Source organism: Melanerpes formicivorus, unplaced genomic scaffold (genome assembly GCF_026170545.1).
Source record: "Melanerpes formicivorus ecotype bairdi unplaced genomic scaffold, bMelFor1.0.p_v2 SCAF_30, whole genome shotgun sequence".
NCBI lineage: Eukaryota > Metazoa > Chordata > Aves > Piciformes > Picidae > Melanerpes > Melanerpes formicivorus.
The window spans coordinates 4,810,495-4,829,397 of NW_027142382.1; the positions used below are offsets into that span (position 1 = coordinate 4,810,495).

The 18,903-nt window shown below is 38.2% G+C and overlaps 1 protein-coding gene across 15 annotated transcripts in view; it reads right to left on the minus strand.

Moving 5' to 3' along the window:
• The window catches only part of CASK (calcium/calmodulin dependent serine protein kinase), a 211,115-nt gene that overhangs the window by 58,222 nt on the left and 133,990 nt on the right, over nt 1-18,903 (minus strand). For 11 of the 15 annotated variants that reach the window (XM_068155113.1, XM_068155104.1, XM_068155114.1 and 8 more), the window contains 5 exons: nt 15,246-15,421; nt 13,006-13,128; nt 10,586-10,669; nt 8,734-8,833; nt 3,600-3,617 (listed from right to left, as the gene is read on the minus strand). In XM_068155113.1, the coding sequence (XP_068011214.1) occupies nt 3,600-3,617; nt 8,734-8,833; nt 10,586-10,669; nt 13,006-13,128; nt 15,246-15,421 (501 nt within the window). The remainder of the gene's footprint in view (nt 1-3,599; nt 3,618-8,733; nt 8,834-10,585; nt 10,670-13,005; nt 13,129-15,245; nt 15,422-18,903) is intronic. The other 4 variants (XM_068155105.1, XM_068155117.1, XM_068155116.1 and 1 more) reach the window with 1 other exon arrangement.

Sequence of the window (18,903 nt, forward strand, 5' to 3'; positions counted from 1 at the left end):
AAGAGTCTCTAACACTGCTCAATCTTGCTCATAACCAATAAAACTTACCACAACCAACGAGAAATGTATTCAAGGTTGTCTGTACTGCTGTATTACTATGAACCACTGAATGCTTTGGACCACCACATTATTTATTTGATGGTATTATTTACTCAGGGAATTTTCCCTTTTGGAATAGTTTGAGGTCTTCTAATTAGCAATGTAACCAAAGCCTAGCTGATATTTGTGATTTCTCTGTATATCACAATTCAGTCCTTATGCCATTCAAGCAACAGACAACGCAAGCTGACTTCTCCTAACTCCACATTTTGGCTGCCTTCTTGTGTACATCTACTGGAAATGAAGTTAAAAACCAATCCTGGCTCTCAAGCTACAGGCATTTCAGAAGGTCTGAGGCTACCACATACAGTGAGGCCAGAAGAAAAATCATCACAAATTGTCAGATTTTAGAGAGGTCAAATATTAGACCCACCAAATGAAGTCACAGTATACTATCTCATAATAAAACCCCCAAACCTCAAGCATGGGAATTATGACAAAGTGCAGCTCTTTTCAGAAAAAAAAAATTCTTATAAACATTGTGAGATTCTGATAGATCACATCTAGTGAGGTGACAATGACATAGTTTTTACCAAATTCTGTAATGAGAGATTGAAGTTTCATGGATTTTATTTTTGTTTTTCCACGTGTGACAAATAAAACAAAGATTTTTCTGCTTTAAGACGCTGGTTACACTTATATCTTTAAATGATCTATTTAGTGATAACTGCATAAATCAGTGCCTCCAGCAGTTTTGTTTTGCTTGTATCTGATTATGATACCCTAAAAATACAAGGCATAAATATTTAACACATTAAGTCTAGATCAAAATGCTGTGGAAATGACTGAATGTCTGGCAGCTGAGGCTTTCAAATCACAAACGTGTATGCATCCAGACCCATTCACTGCAGCTAAATATGAAAGTCTAGGCTTAAAGTCAGCATAATTACAAACACTTTGCTGACACTACATACAAGGCCAGGTTTGCCTTAGTACCAGGAGTTAAAAAAGTGTAAGAAAGAACACCTCTAGCTCCTGTTGGTCCTGTGAAGAAAATATTCAAACATACGTTGTTTCCATTAATGGCACGAAAAGAGTTTTTTACAGAGACAGGACTTTTCCACTACTTGCGCTGATGCAACTTCTAGGATTAAGTAGAAAACCAGCTGAGTACCAGATGCTGTTCATCACTTTAAAGCACATCTGCAAGAATCAATGGAGTCGAGATGCCACTAATCTCAAGACTGTAATTTGTTGCTCCTTGCTGTTCCCTATATTCCAGAGCAACAAATCTCTGTAAGGACAGATAATGGTCAAAGTGTGTATCTATCTATCTACCTACCTACCTACCTACCTACCTATCTATCTATCTATCTACCTACCTACCTACCTATATATACACACACATATATATACCCATGTGCCTTCAGTAGTTTAAAGTAAGGTGGGAGATAAATCTTTCACATATATACACAATGTAAGGCAAGTAAGGATTCTGTTCTCCTCAAATTTGACCTATATAGTGTTTAATGGCTTCTTCTTTCTTGGTCAGAGATCAAACACCCAAGTTTAGACACTCTAAATTTACAAATAAGCCCCTACATGCGTAGAATCCTGTGCATGCTACTGGGAAGCATTTAAGACAGTAATAATATATACATATACTATATATATGTGTATATATATGTGTGTGTGGATATACACACATAGAAAACAATAGGGAAAGAACTAGAAAGATGAAGGTTTACGGGACTGCAATGAAACTGCAGAAAGAAGGCAGTTGGGGCTATGGAAAGTTACTGGCATTCACAATCAAAAATGGTAAGAACACTCATGGAATACAAGAAGGCAACTAAAAGCATGTAAAAGTCAGAGAAGAAAACCAAACAAAGTAGGTGCAGCAGAGAAAAAAACAGATGACAGAGGAAAAGACCAAATGAAGAAAAACACACCACAAAAGACCCAACCCAACCCCCAAAATCTGAAAGAGAAAACATGTTGTAAAGTGTTCTTAAACAGAAGCAGGAATGCAGAAAAGAGTACTATATATGGAAATACAAAAAAGAAAGTGGTATGGGGGGCAGGGCAGGGATGCTTGTTTTGAAGATAGCCTTTATTTTCTTCTACATGCATTGGGGCTCTGTGTGTATGCATGTTTCCAGCTTTCTCCTGTCTCTGTATTGGGATCTTTCCACAAAGTTTGCCAGTTCTTTTTCCCACTTATCTCTCACTGTAAAACTAGCCTCAAATATGACAGAAGGCAATCTAGTGTGCCGGTGAGGAAATATGTAGTGAGTAGGTATTGTTTTTCAGACGAGTCCTGCACCATACTGGTAGCACATTCACATGCAATAAACAAATACTATGACAAGTAAATGCTCTTCATTATTACTTCCTTAGATACTTTCTTCCACACTGCAAAAAATATATGGAAACCCTCTTCTGACCAGTATGAGGGCAGCACATTCAGTCAGTTTACCGAAGAAAGTTTTTACACAAGAACGAAACCCAAACATCAGTGGCAGAGGCTCTGTATGTGGTTTTCTCCTTTTCCTACAACTGTACAAAAATCCATGGAGTTCTCAATCTTGTATTACTGGGCAGGCATTCTGAGACAGGAATATAGGAGGACCAGCAACAACATCCCATCCCTCATAACCTATGAGATCAAAAGAATGCAGCAAACAACAACAAATTCCATGACTTTGATCACAAATGGAGGCATGGACATATGTCTTGCTGTCCTGTCCTAGGACAGAACTGTTAAGCGTACAAACTGTAAGACGCTGCAGGAGAACATCCCCCTTTCCCTAGCTTGTATTTTGAGATGCTGAATTTGTTGCTTTTGAAACACTTGTAGATTGTATCAAAGGGTTTAGAATTTCACACCTCCTCCTATGCCTAGTATAGTCTGCAGGTTTCAGAAGTGGTTGTGCTTTCAGTTTCTAATGAAGTGTGCAGCTAACTTGCAGCAGAACCTCCTCCCTACACGTCAATAATATTTCTTCATTAAGGAGACACATATTGGATAGTTATTTAATTCAGGTGTATGTATATACACAATGTATATGCATATATCAGGTAACACATCAACACATAATGATCAAGAAAGTTCATGCAAAGGTATATCAAGAAAATAATGTATGACTATTATTATAGTACCTGTTTAGTGTTAGGAGAAAAAAGCCCGTTAGTTTATGAAAACACTGATTTTGGAACTAAACCCATTGTTACCCTTTATTAATTTAATGAAAATATTTTTTATTTCAGTTGTGTTGCAAATATTGAGAACAAAAAAAAAAAATAAATCAGGCAATTTTAATACTGCCTCTAAACTAGAATCTTCAGAATTCCCTGGAAATCGTATTACTTCTGGTTAATTAAGCTTTCAAAGTTATAGGCAGATCTAGCAGAAAAAAACATTCAGGCTATTTTTTGCTTCAGCAGGCAGTATTAAAACTGAAAACAGCAAAGAGAAGAGAAGAAAGCTGATTTTTAAACATGCAGACACACTCCAAAGCTGAATGACAAGCCTTAAAGGAAAACAAAGGGATACCTACTTTCTGCTGCTAGAAGTCCTAGTAGGAAGGCAGCATTTGGACAAACAACAAACAGTATGAAGATTTCAGAGCAAGCGATTTATAAAGCTGCAACCTAGCACACTAGTTCAGCCACAAAATTGTATGACCAAGGTAACAAGAATCCTCCCTCCCCCACCTCTTTTCATATGGTGTGAAGCAAAGGGACTTGGGGTCTGGGATGGGAGGAAAGCAAACACTTGGGAAGGCAGCCTATGCTTGTATGCACTGTTAGGTGTATCCATAATATCAGACTTTTTCCAACATTGCTTAAACTATTTTATAAACCTCATGGACAAAGAATTATTTCAAGTAAGAATATTTTAAGAAGTGAACTGACAAACTATTTCAACATACTGCAAGTGAAGCACAACAGCACATTCATTATTTATGAGGATTTAGCAATATTACAGTGAAATAATTTTTTAAACAAAATTTGCAGTTAGCATCATTATGAGAACCAATTAGAAAGACAACAATTTTATTACTGATTTTAGTGTACAGCGACTTCATACACTAAAAAAACCCTTTTTTTTAAACATACCAGAACAAAGATTAAATAGCTGGAAAATAATAATGGAGTATAAAAACTGATAGTTATACCTGTAATACTAGATAAGGAATTAATAACAGTAACTTATGAGGTGAATGTAATTGGTTTTCCATCCCAAGCAGTCATACTATTCAAGCAGTACTACAACAGTGCTACCTATTAACCTGGGCTAAGTAACGAATACTTAGGTCAGTCAGACTCTATTATAAACGATGTTGCTGTACTTCCTCTGTGGTGAAACCAAACCACAGCAGTGTAAAATGGGCTTGTAAGAATCTAAAACTTTTTGCAGACAGAAGATACTCTGAAACCTGTTACATTTCAGAATATAAGCACCATAAAGCAAACAGTTCAAGAGACACTACAGAGAAAAGCTCTTTAACCAAAAGGTAAGGTTTGCTTTAATGGGTTTTCCAAGGGCTATGCACTATCCATTGGCTTAGCTCCACATGACTCAGTAGTTCTGAAAATGTGGCTACAAAATGTTTTTGGAAACACATTTTTGTAACTTCTAAAAGCCCTCTTCAATTTATGGCCTTTTAAAATTGTTGGCCTAAAACTTATACCTCCTGAATCTACTTAAAACTCCAAAGTGAACTAAAAGCTCTCCCTGAATTCAGCTTCTCAAGTCAAAATGCCCAATAAATCCTCAGCCCTTCCTTGGGCTTCTGCAAAATGGGGGAGCTGAAGAAGCAAAAGGAGGAAAAATGAAAAGCTTTACACTGGTTGTGTTCATTCTTCAGCTTGAGGCACTGTTACCAAAATACTTGAAAATTTTACTTCCATACTCTCTTTGAGGGGACAAATGGTCAGCATATGATGCAAGCAGAGGTGATAGGAGGACCAGTGAGGGTGAGGGAGAGGGAAGCAAATTGGACAGGCAAGGGCAGCAGAGAGCAAACTGACTGAATCTCTCTGGCACTTAATTAATTGTCCACTTCAAATACTCTCTATGTGGGCCAATTTTTCTTACATCCCAGACTGAGCCTTCAGGGCTCCTCATTGCTAACTTCTGATTTATGTTTGTTTGAGCACATTGAAAATATCCAAAACATTCACTGCCTTAGGGAAATGACATTTTACAATGTCTCAAAGACAGCCAACCAGAAAGTCAAATGTTTTAAATTCTAGGAATTGTTAGGGTTGGGAGGGACCTCAAGGATCATCCAGTTCCAATCCCCCTGCCATGGGCAGGGACACCTCACACTACATCAGGTTGCACAAGAGCCACATCCAGCCTGGCCTTAAAACCTCCAGGGACGGGGCTTCCACCACCTCCCTGGGCAACCTGTTCCAGTGTCTCACTACCCTCATAGTGAAGAATTTCTTCTTAACATCCAATCTGAATCTACCCATTGCTATTTTTTTCCCATTTCTCCTAGTCCTATCACTACCTGACCCCCTAAAAAGTCCCCCACCAGCTGTTTTGTAGGTCCCCTTCAGATACCGGAAGGCCACAATTAGATCTCAGAGCCTTCTCCTTCTGTTCTCCAGATTGAACAGCCCCAACTCCCTTAGTCTGTTGTCACTGAGTGGCTTAGTGGCTTTAGCAAAGAAGTTACTGAACACAGCCTACCAGCAGTAAAGTAGTACTTTAGTTTAAAAATATTTACCTCATTGTTCAAAATATTTTAAAAACCTTTGTCATACTGTCTCAATATTTAGCAATACCAACTTCTGTCACACTACCAGATGCTAACACAGGACAGCTGCTGACAAAGAGGAAACAGATCATCCAGAACAAGCTATGGAAGCCAAGAATTATTAACACACTCTGTGTGAATGAAAGGAAGATGACTACAGAAAAATACCTGTTTGACTTTAAATAAAATGTATCTGCATTCATTCCTATCCTGGTTTTGCTGGGACAGAATCTCAGGCCAGCCAATGGCTGCAGGCCATTAGCAGCTCTCAGTCAGCCAGACAGCTGACTTGAGCTGGCTCACAGGTGTATCCCACACCACGAGCATCACACTCAGTACAAAGGAGGAAGTTTGCCAAGGAAAGAGTAGCCTCTTGTGAGAGTTTTCTATTTGGGCTCTTCCTTCCTCCCTCTCTCTTCTGTTCTTGAGGCTGCCTTCCTGGATGTGACTACTGCACTTCAGCTGAGCTGAGTATAACTTTACGTCTCTTGTACTGACATTAGTTTTCATTTGGCTATTTCATGAAATGTGTCTTCATTTCAACCTTTGGGTCTTCTCTTCTCCTGATTCCTCTTCTCTGCTGGGCAGAAGTCACTGGATGATAAGAGCAATTTAGTTATGCAATTTGCTGACCCTTACTGCAAAGCTCTCTTGTTTTGATTCTAAAATGTCATCTTGCTTGCTACACTTTCATATCCCAGGATGCTTCTCTGGTAGGATAGGAAGATGTTCAAAGGTTCCAGCATTCCCAGGTTTGCTGAACCCTGAGGAAGAACACTTCTAGATTAATCTGGAAGAAAGAACTGAAACTTTCAATGTTTAGAAGGACCTAGAGGAGGACAGTATCTACAATTTGCATAACTTAATAAGCATTTTATTTCTGCATCCCCATCCCAGTAAGAGTTCTACTTTTGCTCATTTATGACAAATCATGTTATCTTAATGATAAGCTTCATGAAATTTTATGGGAGGATTAAACAGGCATCAACCTTTAAAATATTAATGCTCTTCATTAAAGGTTATGATCTGGAATAACAAGGAAGGAAGCTTAACCTTAAGATAGTCAAGATTCTAATGCAATTCAGGAGTTTTATCTTATTTCTGTAAACTAGTTCAAGTTAGAATTGTCACGAGAGCCTATCTTTGCAAACTAGAAACACTTTAAAACTTTATTAAAGTATTTCTGAAGAGGGGAAACAATAGATTTCCATGTCTAGCAATTTTCAGAAGTTGAAAGGTGCAGTATCTTTCCTTGCAAGCTTCAATGTTTATCCTGTAGTAATAAATATTTTATCAGCTGATGTAGTTGGATAGGAAAGAATCATGAGAACTACCCACTTAATATGGTTTTCTGATCACTGTGATACCCCTTCAGTGAGATCAATGATATCTTTGGGAAGTAATTATGCTTTCTGAGAAATCCAAGTTATTGTTTCAGTTTGTTTCAGAGATGAACACAACGTATCCAGAGCGTTCTGTACAATTTACACATGTACTGGACTCACGCAAGTAGAACTTGCACTTTTGCTGTATAGGGCTATCTGCAATTACATCACTCTACAAGGAAGACACATGTCCTGTTGACATGAGACTGAAACTGGAAAAAGGAACTGCAGTTTTTAGTTTAGCAAAGTTGCTACTGCAAATCATTTTGGTGGCCTGATCATTTTGCTGAGATGGGGGAAGTAGCTGGAAACAACTTGAAACACTATAAGTAATTCTGGGAGGAGTAAGCTCAACTTAGTCTTTCTTTAGAGACTATATGAATCATTACAAGTACATCAAATAGTCAAAATCTGAAGTTAACCACGAGCTGTGATTACCCATTTGCAACAGATTACCTAAGATTCCCATTCACTATTATGGAAACTGAGCAGTGTGCATCTGTAAGGACAATGGAGTCTTCTTAAGTACTCAGACTTGAATTCCAAAATGTGAAATTTAAGAATTTCCATAAAGTTGCCTCAAATTTATCTATTAACAACATTGAAATAATTTCTAAAAATCACTTGCTCATATGGAAAATGATTTATCACAGCAGGTCAGCACATATAAGTAAATTACTGAAATGTCTTCTAGTAGAGTCAAACTAAAATACACTGCCAGTGCTATTTAATTGTTTAGAAAAGTAAAAGATAAAGTCCTATTTACCTTAGACTTTTTCATTTTAACTTGATCCTAAATCCTAATATTAGATCTGAGAGGCCAGTGCAAAAGTCTGGATTGAAAATCCTTCAAGTTACATCAAAATTAAGATGTGTAATTATGAGAGGGCTGGGTTAGTATAGGGACTATTAAGTTATTTAAATTCCTGAATTCAGGCTGAGGACAAAAAGACTGCTTGGAGTAAGATCACTAGCCCCTGCAAGGCCTAGCTGCATGCTCACAGCACAGCAAAAGCATTATCTTTCTCTTTGTCCCTGAAGCACATATGTCATATCTCTTTGAAAATGTGGGGGTCAGGGTTATAGTATCAGAAATGCTGTCCAGTATGCTTCAAAGAGGAGACAATCATATCACTCTCTAAAACAGGACACCAAGAAATTCTGGTACACAATGGTTGTTTTTATAAATAACTATGGGTAAAATACGAGAACCTTGCTACTAGCTCAGAATTTGAGACAAAACTTCAAGAAGTTTTTACACTAAGTAACAGAGAGATATGAGGTTATAGTACTAATTGCAATTAAGTGTACATGCAACAAATGAAAACAACCAGGTAATTTCTGGAGAGGATTAAACTGTGAAGAGATTATTTATTTTCTTCAAGCAGTAACAACATTATGACTGAAAAATGTTTTTTGCTTTCATATTTCAACGTTAATATGCAGCTTTATGAAAGGATGGGAAATTAGTAAATGCCTGTGGGTATAGAATTAAGACAGGGGAACTGCAATAAATATATTCTCTGTTAAAATACCTGAGGAGGTGGGGTCTTCAGAGAAGTCTGGCAGTTCTTCTGGGGGGTCACCGTAGAAAGAGTTGAATTTGTGGCTTGACACAGCTGCTAGTACTGCCCCCTGAATAAAAATTACCCACAAAGTCTAAATTACGCAAAGATAAATCAAAGTATCATAGTATCAGTCAGGGTTGGAAGGGACCACAAGGATCATCTAGTTCCAACCCCCCTGCCATGGGCAGGGACACCCCACACTACATCAGCCTGGCCAGAGCCTCATCCAGCCTGGTCTTAAACACCTCCAGGGACGGGGCCCCAACCACCTCCCTGGACAACCCATTCCAGGGCTTCACCACTCTCATGGTGAAGAACCTCTTCCTCACATCCAGCCTGAAACATTTCCAGACATCTTGGAACTTAGTCTCCTGGGTCTCTCCTATGTTGACCTTCTCAGTGAAGAGCAAATTCTATAGTCTTCACTATTACAAATAGCCGTATCTAGCAAGAGCTGGTCATATATTAATAAACAGTAAATACATGTATTTTTTTGTGAGGAAATTCATGAGAACAACTCTTTATGGGAAGGCATTTAAAAATAGTAGGTGTAAGGCACAAGTTCCCATAGTATCATGTAAACAAAATAATAAAGTTTTGTCTCCTTCCCTTTTACCTAGACCGGGTGACTTAGCAAGTACAAACATTTGCTCTTTAAATCAACACAATATTATATAAGAAACTGTCAGAATCTGACACTAATCCTGGGGTATTTGAAAATAACATCTATATGAAAACGTAGTAATTGCAACGTAACACTCCCAGAGCTACTGTTGCATAGGAAGTCACATAGCCAGAAAAACTGTTATCTGCTCTGACATATTTACTTGTTCGAGCAAATCAGGGTTTAAACATTTGAATCTTAATGGCTCACAGTTATGGCAATAGGGCAACAAATAATTTCAAGAAGCACTCTGCCAAACAGTGCGTTGGACAAATGGTAGAAAACAAATAGCACAGATACATAAAAGCTCTCAGGAGACTAAATGTAGTGGCCTCCCCAGGAACAAATCTGTAAAGATTTGAAATGGCATTTAAAGTAGGAAAACCAGTCATATTCTAAAATGTTCTGGCTAACATTTTAATGAAAGCATTACCTGGACATACAAACCACCTAAGAGGAAGTGGTGTTTCTCATGAACTACAGTAACTATGGCATCCTAATCATCAGCTGTTTTTGAAGCTACGTTAAACTTCTGCAGAGCAGTAACTCAACATGTACATCTGACTCTTTTATTATGAATTACAACAAACCCTTAGGAATTGTAGTGCTGCATGTTTCTGTTAAAGTTTTCTCAGCCTTTCAGTGAATTTAAATGTTTCTGTTAAGGTTTGAAGATGAGAACTGAAGGGAAGCAATGTTATTTTGTGCTAGAATGTTAACATTCTTTTCAGCGTGCCTAAGAAATAATCTTGTGAGTAGTTAAGCGTAAAGGGAACAAACTGGAGTATACATTTTTATTCTTCTTGACAAAAGACATCTAAAAATATCGTTCCTTTTGTTATAAATGTAACAATAACAGAAGCCACTGTGCTATCCTCTTTTCCAATAATTCATGCTATGTACTAACTTAATTTCAGATTAAGAGCTCATATACACCTCGGTTCAACCAATAACCTGCGTTGAAATTTAGTTTGAAATCTACGCACTGAAGGGAAATACAAAACACAACATTGCTGCAACACACTGTGAAGGCCTCTTTTCATCTTTCTATTTTATGGCCAGCTTCAGAGATTGAATTTCTCTTAGCACTTTGAATAAAGTATTGCACCAAACTCAAGGTGTGTCACTGTAGTTTTAACTCTGCATGCATTTTACCTTTAGTTTTCGTCTTGCATTGAATTTTCTCAATTGTTCTACTGTTTCTGGAAGGTGAATCTTGTATGCATAGCGATCTCTCTCCTTGAAGTCCACAAAAAGACATAAAGGAAACATCAAATATAATCTCTTAGTATTTTCTTAGTGTTAGGAAAATAGATAAGAAATATAACAGCTAATAAATATCCTCAGTAGCAACAACTTCTCATTCTCCTTAAGGAAAACTTCTAAGACTGAGATGGGATTAATATACTTTGAAAGAATTCTTATATTGGGCCAGGAATACTTTCTTTTTATAATTGTTTTCCACTTTACAGCAAGACTTTAGCCTTTTGTTTGGTGTTAGCCAGTCTGTGCCTATCACTGAACTTTGAATCTGGCAAGCAGAATGTAGTTCTGCTTCCTGTGATTCACAGATAGTGGTAAAGCAGTGTGTTCAAGCACTCTTTTTAAAAGGGTGCTGGATACTTCAGCTAAGCTTGAAAGATGGGGGCTGTGTCCAGCAGGGCAGGAAGTTCCAGCTTGATGGTTGATGACATTAGGTGTTAGCTTACAGGAATAACGCTCCATTGCAGGTGCAGACAAACAATCTGCCCATGAACTGCATGTAATGGGAGCAGAAGTTGCAGCAGCTGACTACTTTCTTCCCCTGCCCCAAATCATCACAAGCAACATACACATAAATGTAAATGTTTATCACATGCATCTCTTGAATTGAAGTAAAATGACTAGCAGAAGTAATTCGGTCCCTCTATAGATGCTAAAGGCCTCTCTGTCTCGCACTGTTTAGAAGAGAATTGAGTCAGCAGGGAAGGCAGTTTATCATGGGCAAAAGTAAGAGAGGACTAACTGAGAAGGCTGGCCTAGGCTTGGAAACAAAGCTATTTCAAATTAAATCTTCTCTCTCCTTGCTTGTCCTTCAAAAAGATCAAGAGACCACAGACAACAGAAGTGCTATGCTGTATTGGCAGAACTTGCACACTCATAGGAGGCTTTTTTAGAAAGACAATTCTGTAATTAGCTTATTTGCTCAAATGACAAAAATGGCAAACTTCTATGCCAAAATAACTCAACAAAACTCTAGCTTTGGCATCTAACTGATTGGGAGCTTACCCAGGGAGGAAAAATTCAAATTGAAGCAGGTTAAACCTGTGTTTACCACAGACACAGTCACTGGAGTATGATCATACGGAATTCCCAAACACTGTGTCCATTTCTATGCTTTTAAATATTTGATGCGCTGTATCTTCCCCATATGAAGTGACAAACTCTGTCTCGTTTTAGTGAAAAGGTTTGAATCTGCAGTTTGTCAGCATCCAAAGGAGTGCCTTAACCATCATTATTGCCAAGAGGGGAATAAGCTAGACCATTCCATGGATTGGAAATAGAGTCGGAACCAGAAAGAAAGCAGAGAAGTGTAAGACTGATTCCATTCACTAGGAGTTAGACCATTTACTTGGAGAGAGGACAACATACTAGCCTGTGCTTCCCAGGTTTTTTTGTGTGGTGTTTTTTGGTTTTGTTTAGTGGGTTTGCTTTTTGCTGCTAGTATTTGTCTGCAGTAGAAAACATAAACAGTTCATAAGCAGACATCAGAATAGCAAGCTTTCCAAATAAACACCCTGTTTATGATAAAATGACTCTCACTCCCTACCCTGGGCCCACACCATAGAAAAGAGAGAATAACAGAAAAATACTTAATTCATCAGTTTCTGGCAAAGAAAATACAATACTCTGAACCAGTGCCTCCAACACTGTTAAACTGGCAACACACCTATCATCCTCCAGCTCCAATGTTTAACACAGCCTATAAATGGGACTGCTGAGAAGCTAGGTGTATATTCTCCTGCACCTGTTAACCTCCAGCAATTACTATTCCAAGAGCTCAAAATGTGTTGTAAATTCTGCCATCAATGAATATTAATTCGATTACCAGATGCCATAGAATTTTATGTAGCTGCAGTGGCCTTTGAGTAATACACTACTAGATGCTTCCTTCACTCTGGGGGCATTTTTCAGGTATCTAATATATGAAAGCAGCACAGTTAAACAGTGTCATGTACTGCAACAAACTGCATGGCTCCATGCACAATAGGAAAGAGGTCTAGCTATGACTATGCAAAGAAGTGATCAGAAATTAGTCCTGGGGAGTTTGAGAGCCACAGAAAGACACCTGAATGCCTAGAAGCTTTATTGTATACAGCCCCACTCCCTAGGCAGTGCTGAAGATTTCTAAGTGAGTGATCGTGCTGTTAAGCAAGAGTTCAAGCCTGGCAATTACCAGACTCCCAGGCTTTAATCTTACAAATCCTTGAGAGCATATTATCACACATCTACTGTGAAAAGATCAAAGAAACAAAGAAATAAATCTTTTTCTTCTGTGAAAAGGAAACTGGTATGTAAACAGCTGCTTTTGTCACCTTTAACCAGGGATGATTCAGTGCTTCGTATACTGTTATCCTTTCTGCTGGATCCAGCATAAGCATGCGGCGTACCAGATCTTTGGCACTTTCAGAGATATGGCTCCATTGCCTAGGATTCATCTAAGTTAAGAAAATGAGAAATTAAATTAGCAATAAGAACACAGAAAATGACTTTTTATGTAAGGTAATTGCAGTGATTTAGCAGTAGTTGGTACTTGTAAACATTTTATTATAATGCATGTAAAAAGGAGTCTCTGAGGTTTTTAACTCACAAAATTGTACATAAGCTGCTATTGAAATGGCACAAAAACTGAAAGCAGAGAGTGCTGTATCACATAGAAGCTGACATATCCTTTGTATTATGTTATAATCACAGTGTAATGTTCTAGCTATGCTATATGTTATTCAGGTAAAAGGGGCCCTTCACCAGAAAAAAGAAAAACAATTAAGCTGTGTCTGATAGTTAACAATGCATACAATAAATGTGGAAATTAAATCTACTCCTGAAATCAATATATGTAATGGCATGACAGTCTATCAGCTCACAATTTCCTGCCAGTGATGCTGATTAAGAAGGAAGTAAGCTAATGCATGTTGTGAACTGCTCTGGTCTTGTCATGCAGGTATCATGGCCAACAACACCTCCCAATGAACTTCTTTCAACTCTACAACAGTTAAGCATTTTCAGCTTCTCGTGTAGGAAAGCATCCTGACATGTGACCAACAACACGTGTAATTGCAACACTTTGTAGAGCAGAACTCTACCTTTAGGAAACAACAATGTGAAGGATGATTTAAAATGTATTTTCATCTTGTGCATATGCAGGTTTGTGTCCACCTAGTCAAGAAGATGGACACCTGATAATACCATACTAAAGCAAGAAAATTTCTGTGATAAAAGTCTCCATCCTTAAACTATTTCTAGTGTTTAATGAATTTATTAAGTACTTAAGTTTGAGTTAAGACTGCACATTGCTAATTTTACAATGTACTAAATGAAGATTCAAGCTTTTAACCAGACTCTTTTCAATGTTGTAACCTGTTCATTTAGATAGGTCCATTATATTTACAACCAGTCTTTACAGAAACCAGCCTCTTTAAATTGGAGCACTCAGAACCATTATCTAACTATGAAATGTGCACTTGTATTTGTGATTCATCACTTCTTTCTCAGCTCCAGTGAGATGAAGGTAACTGCAAATTGGCAGCAAGACTGTTTTGAAATCCTTATACTATTTTCACTGAACAGACATATCATTGTGGAAACAGGAACAGAAAAGGAACTGAAAAGACAGGATGTGCTGGCTGTGGGTTTTTTTTCTAAACAATGAAAAGTTAACTTGTATGCTTCCAGAAGGTTTTAGCTGCTTAAGAGGTTCCATAAAGAAATCTTGCAGAAAGTTAAACTGGAATGTGTAAGAGTCTATGCAATCCCAAAACTAGTGCCATGAAGAAATCCTGCTGTTTCTAGGAAGATAAAATATAGAGAATAAAAAACGTGCCCCTGACCAAGTGCAGAACCACTACTGTTACTTACATTTTAGCAGACTGTTAAATTCATACAATAGAGCACTTCCTAAACCATATTACAGACTGTCAGATAGCTTTAGGAGTTTCCACTCTTAATTCAGACATGTCTCACGTATGATCTTGTTTGCAAAGCAGAGCAAAACTTACGCAAAACCACAAATACAGTGAAACCAAAGTTTTACATAGGTCTCTGTAGCAGCTCTAGAATAGTGATGTTATGAAAGTTGCCTATGTTGCATTCACATCGATTTGCTTTTAGTTGCAAGTTGCTCCTTTCAAACCATCATCCACATTTTACCACATACTGTGCTAAAAAGAAAATTGCATAGCTACATTTTTACAGTACATGCATTGTGGTTTAAGTCAAAGCAATATGATGACCAGCCTTTATGACAATGGTCTATAAACCTAAGGTAACACACAGTATGTTATATTTCTCAGCTAAATGTGCAATTAGAGGCTAGCTGTTGCATCCATTTATTTCTAAATCTGAGTGAATATTTCCATATTCTAATTCCTAACATTGATTCAAAACACAGCAGGAACAAGGTAAGACTGGAGTGTGAAAATCACCTCTTCCCACATAACACAGGCAGATCTCTATAGGCTCCTTATTTAAAGTAGGCTAAATATAAAAGTGAACTTCCAGAAATGTTACCAGCAGAACTTATCTCACTGGAAAAGGATTCAGGCATACTGTCATTTACCTTGTATTTTCCTTTAATAATGCCTTCAAATAATCTTTCCTTGGTTCCGTAAAAAGGCAAGCAACCACTTAGCAGGATAAAAAGGATCACGCCACAACCCCAAACATCTACAGGCTTCCCATAAGGCTCCCTTTTTACCACTTCTGGGGCCATAAAATGAGGTGTTCCTACACGCCCTAAATGGAAATAAGAACAAAATTTAGTCAGTCATGAGCATCAAATGTGGAAATGAAGACTATCACTGCATTAAGCTAAAACAGTTTCAGTGAGTTTTTTTCATGGCTTAAGCTTTTAACAGAAGTTTTCCTCCTGAAGTTTACTGTTTATTAAAGATAACCAGTGAGACAAATCAGTGGTTTCCGTTTTGCTTGATTTAAACTTTCATAACTTGAGAAATGCCCTGTGAAACAAAACTTGCATAACAGCACCAAGATTCTTCAGTGAAACATGCCATAAAAAAATAACCAATTTGGACCATCTTTGAAACAGGAATTATTTATCCAGGCAGCAAAGACAGAAAGCTATCCTAGAGTCCTAGTTTATACTGGTCACTTGAAAAAGGAACCTTTAACTGGCCAGAATGTTGCTTGGTTTGATGCTCTGGCCAAACCTTAGCCAGTTTACTGAACTGCCAACAAGAACGCAGACGAATGTGTTACTCATTTACTTGAAGCAGGAAGTATTTTAGTGCAGATAAAAGCATAATGTTAGTTTATTACACAGAGTGCTTTTAATGAGTGCTAGACAGTAATGGTTGTGGGACAGTACTGATTTTGGATTGGTAATGACTGCACACCCATAGAAACAAAACATATTTAGTAACAACTAATCTTTTGAATGACTTCATTCAATTTCTATGCAACACATTAAGCCAAATAAATAAACTTGCCCTATAAATGTTTCCTTTTGTCAAAAAGATCAGTAGCTTACTCATTAAAGACCATACTTTGTCTATACCACCTAATGCAGGAATATGATCTGATCATGTTATCTCATCCCCACCCACTACTTTTTGCATCATACAAGGAACAAAAAATTGACAATAGTTGTTTTACCAAACTGTTCTTAAAATGAAGCAACCATACTTTCAAACTTCTTCTCCTTGTTTTGTGCTTTCATTCCCAGTTTATGAGGCAATCCCTCTGCCAAGCAAATGTTAGGAATCTGCCTGTAACAAAGGAATGTTATCTCTCCACTAGCAAGGCTGGCATCTTCCAAAGTCCACGCAGACTAGGCTGGCATGATAGCAAAGGGGCAGTTCCTTCCCATGCTAAAAAAGAGTAAAACTGCCAGATGCTGCAAGACCAGCTCATTTCTTCTATCACTGGTGGAAGGGGAAGAATAATTACTCCAGACAGAGAAAGACAAGGGATGGACATGAGGAAAGATTCTAATTCTTCTTGTTGGTTATATGCAATTTATAGGCTTATGATGTACTTTTCAGCTCTGCTGACAAATCTTAAAGCCAAATCTTCAAGATCACAAATTTGAGGTAAAGCAGCATCTCCTCAGATGACCCAAAGTCTCACTAGTTTATATGTCTGGTGACAGGTAAGGGAAGGAAAATGTGCAATATATATATATCACACCAGTATGCAAGAGCTGCTAACTAGTCTCACATTTTTTGCCTCCCCCCCTCCACTTAAAAATCCATTTCTGTAAGGGTTTCCTAACTTTTTCTTCCCCCATACAATGTCATCATTTGTGACAGTAAAAGCATCAACATTTCCAGCTCTGTGTCAGGCTATGCACGTACATAACCAGCAACACCTGCCTCTTCAAACAGTACTTGTACATTGCTTAAACTGCTCACATGACATTAGTGGTATGCATACCACAATCTGCAAATCTTTAGTATAGAAGACATGATGCAAGACTGCAGAGCAGCCTGGCTTACCCAAGTCTTGTTTATCTCAGTGGTAAACTTCCTGGCATTTTGCTGCAGAGGTCCCCATTTGCAATTTTGGAGCAGGTACAACTTTTCTTACACATTGAAAAAAAGCTAATTTAAGTATTTTTTTTATTGATACAAATCACAAATACTTGGAAGATTCAGCTTTCCTACCAGGCTTTCTAACTGCTGCTATGAAATCTAGGGAATCTAGAGAAAAGTGATTATTCAAAAGACAAATGGCAGAAATCACTAGGAGATAAGAGATTGCAAGGACAAAGATATTTAAAAGAGGCATTACACTTCTGGGAGATATAGAGCTGTCTGGACCAAGCTGCTAACAAAACTAAGAATCCTGTGTAACAAATATCATCTGAGTCATCATCCAAAGTGCTACTCCTCTCAGCTCAATACTTCTTTAGGTTTTAATGAAAACAGTTGCAGAGGTGACTATGGTAAAGTGACTATGTGCTGTGAGAAGTAAATGTTTGGAGTTTTTTTGTTGTTTGGGTTTTCTTTAACCAGTGCATTTAAGTCCACTGGGCATTTGTGGTACAGCAAAGGCCAACCTACAGAGTATCTTGTTCTTGTCCTTGCAAATTATCACCCATTCTACATATTTTACTCTATGCTGTAAAACCAGTATATTCAGCAGGAACACAGGATACACAAGCAATACAACAACATTATTTAGCATAGGTGTTTAGGTGTCAAGGTGCTGGCAGTGGTGGTGGTGGGGCTACAGTGCTGGGGGCGGTCTCTGCAAGGAGATGCTGGGCCTAATCTGTGTGAGACACAGCTGGTTCCAATGGATCCACTGCAGAGCACAGTGGAGCTTAGCAGGCGAGGTGGTGGTGCCTCAGACAAAGTGTAAGAAAGGCAGAAACATTGCCTGGCAGTGAGAAGTATGGAGAAAAGTGTGAGAAACAGCTTGCAAGCACTGAGGTGAGAAGCAGAAGAGGTGCTCCAGGTGTCTCCACAGAATAGATTCCCCTGCATGACCCCACACCAGAGCAGGTGTCCATTCTCCAACCCATGGAGAATCCCATGCTGGTGCAGGTGGATATTGACTGCAGCCCATGGGAGGACCTGTGCAGAGGCAGGGGAAAAGTGTGAGGAGGTTGGCATGGCACAGAAAGGCTGTTATGGACTGAGTGCAGCCCCCATTCCCCATCGCCCTACACTACTAGGAGTGAGGGACTCATGCTGAGCCTGGGAAGGGGAGGAGAAGAGGTGGTGCTTTCATTTTTGTCTTTGCTTCCCACTAATCAAATAAATTTGAATTGGCAATAAATCAAACTGCTTTTCCAGAAGTCAGGTATATTTTTCCTGAGATGGTTATGTGGTAAGCAGTTTGCATGCATTTTCCTCTGTCTGTGAGCTTTTTCATCCTATTTTTTCCTTCAGCACTGTTGAGGAGAGGGAGGGATTGAGTGAGCAGGTGGTGGGAGTTTGGCCCCTTGCCAAGATCAACCCACCACATGTGATTATGCTGGTATTAACATACAGCACACTGATTAAATGGGGGAAAATAAAATTAATCTTTCTCCAAAGATACAGCTTGTTTCTTTCACTTTTAATTTTGCAATATCACCTTACCTGATTTAATCATAGGCTGTATAAAATAAGTAATCCACAGTGTCAAGAGAGTATTAGAAATGTATTTTTTTCCCTTCCTTCTCTCCTTCAGCAAATAATGTTTCAAATTAAAATTACTTTGCAAAAATTGATAAGCAAGACAAATCCTTCACTATTTATATACACTCA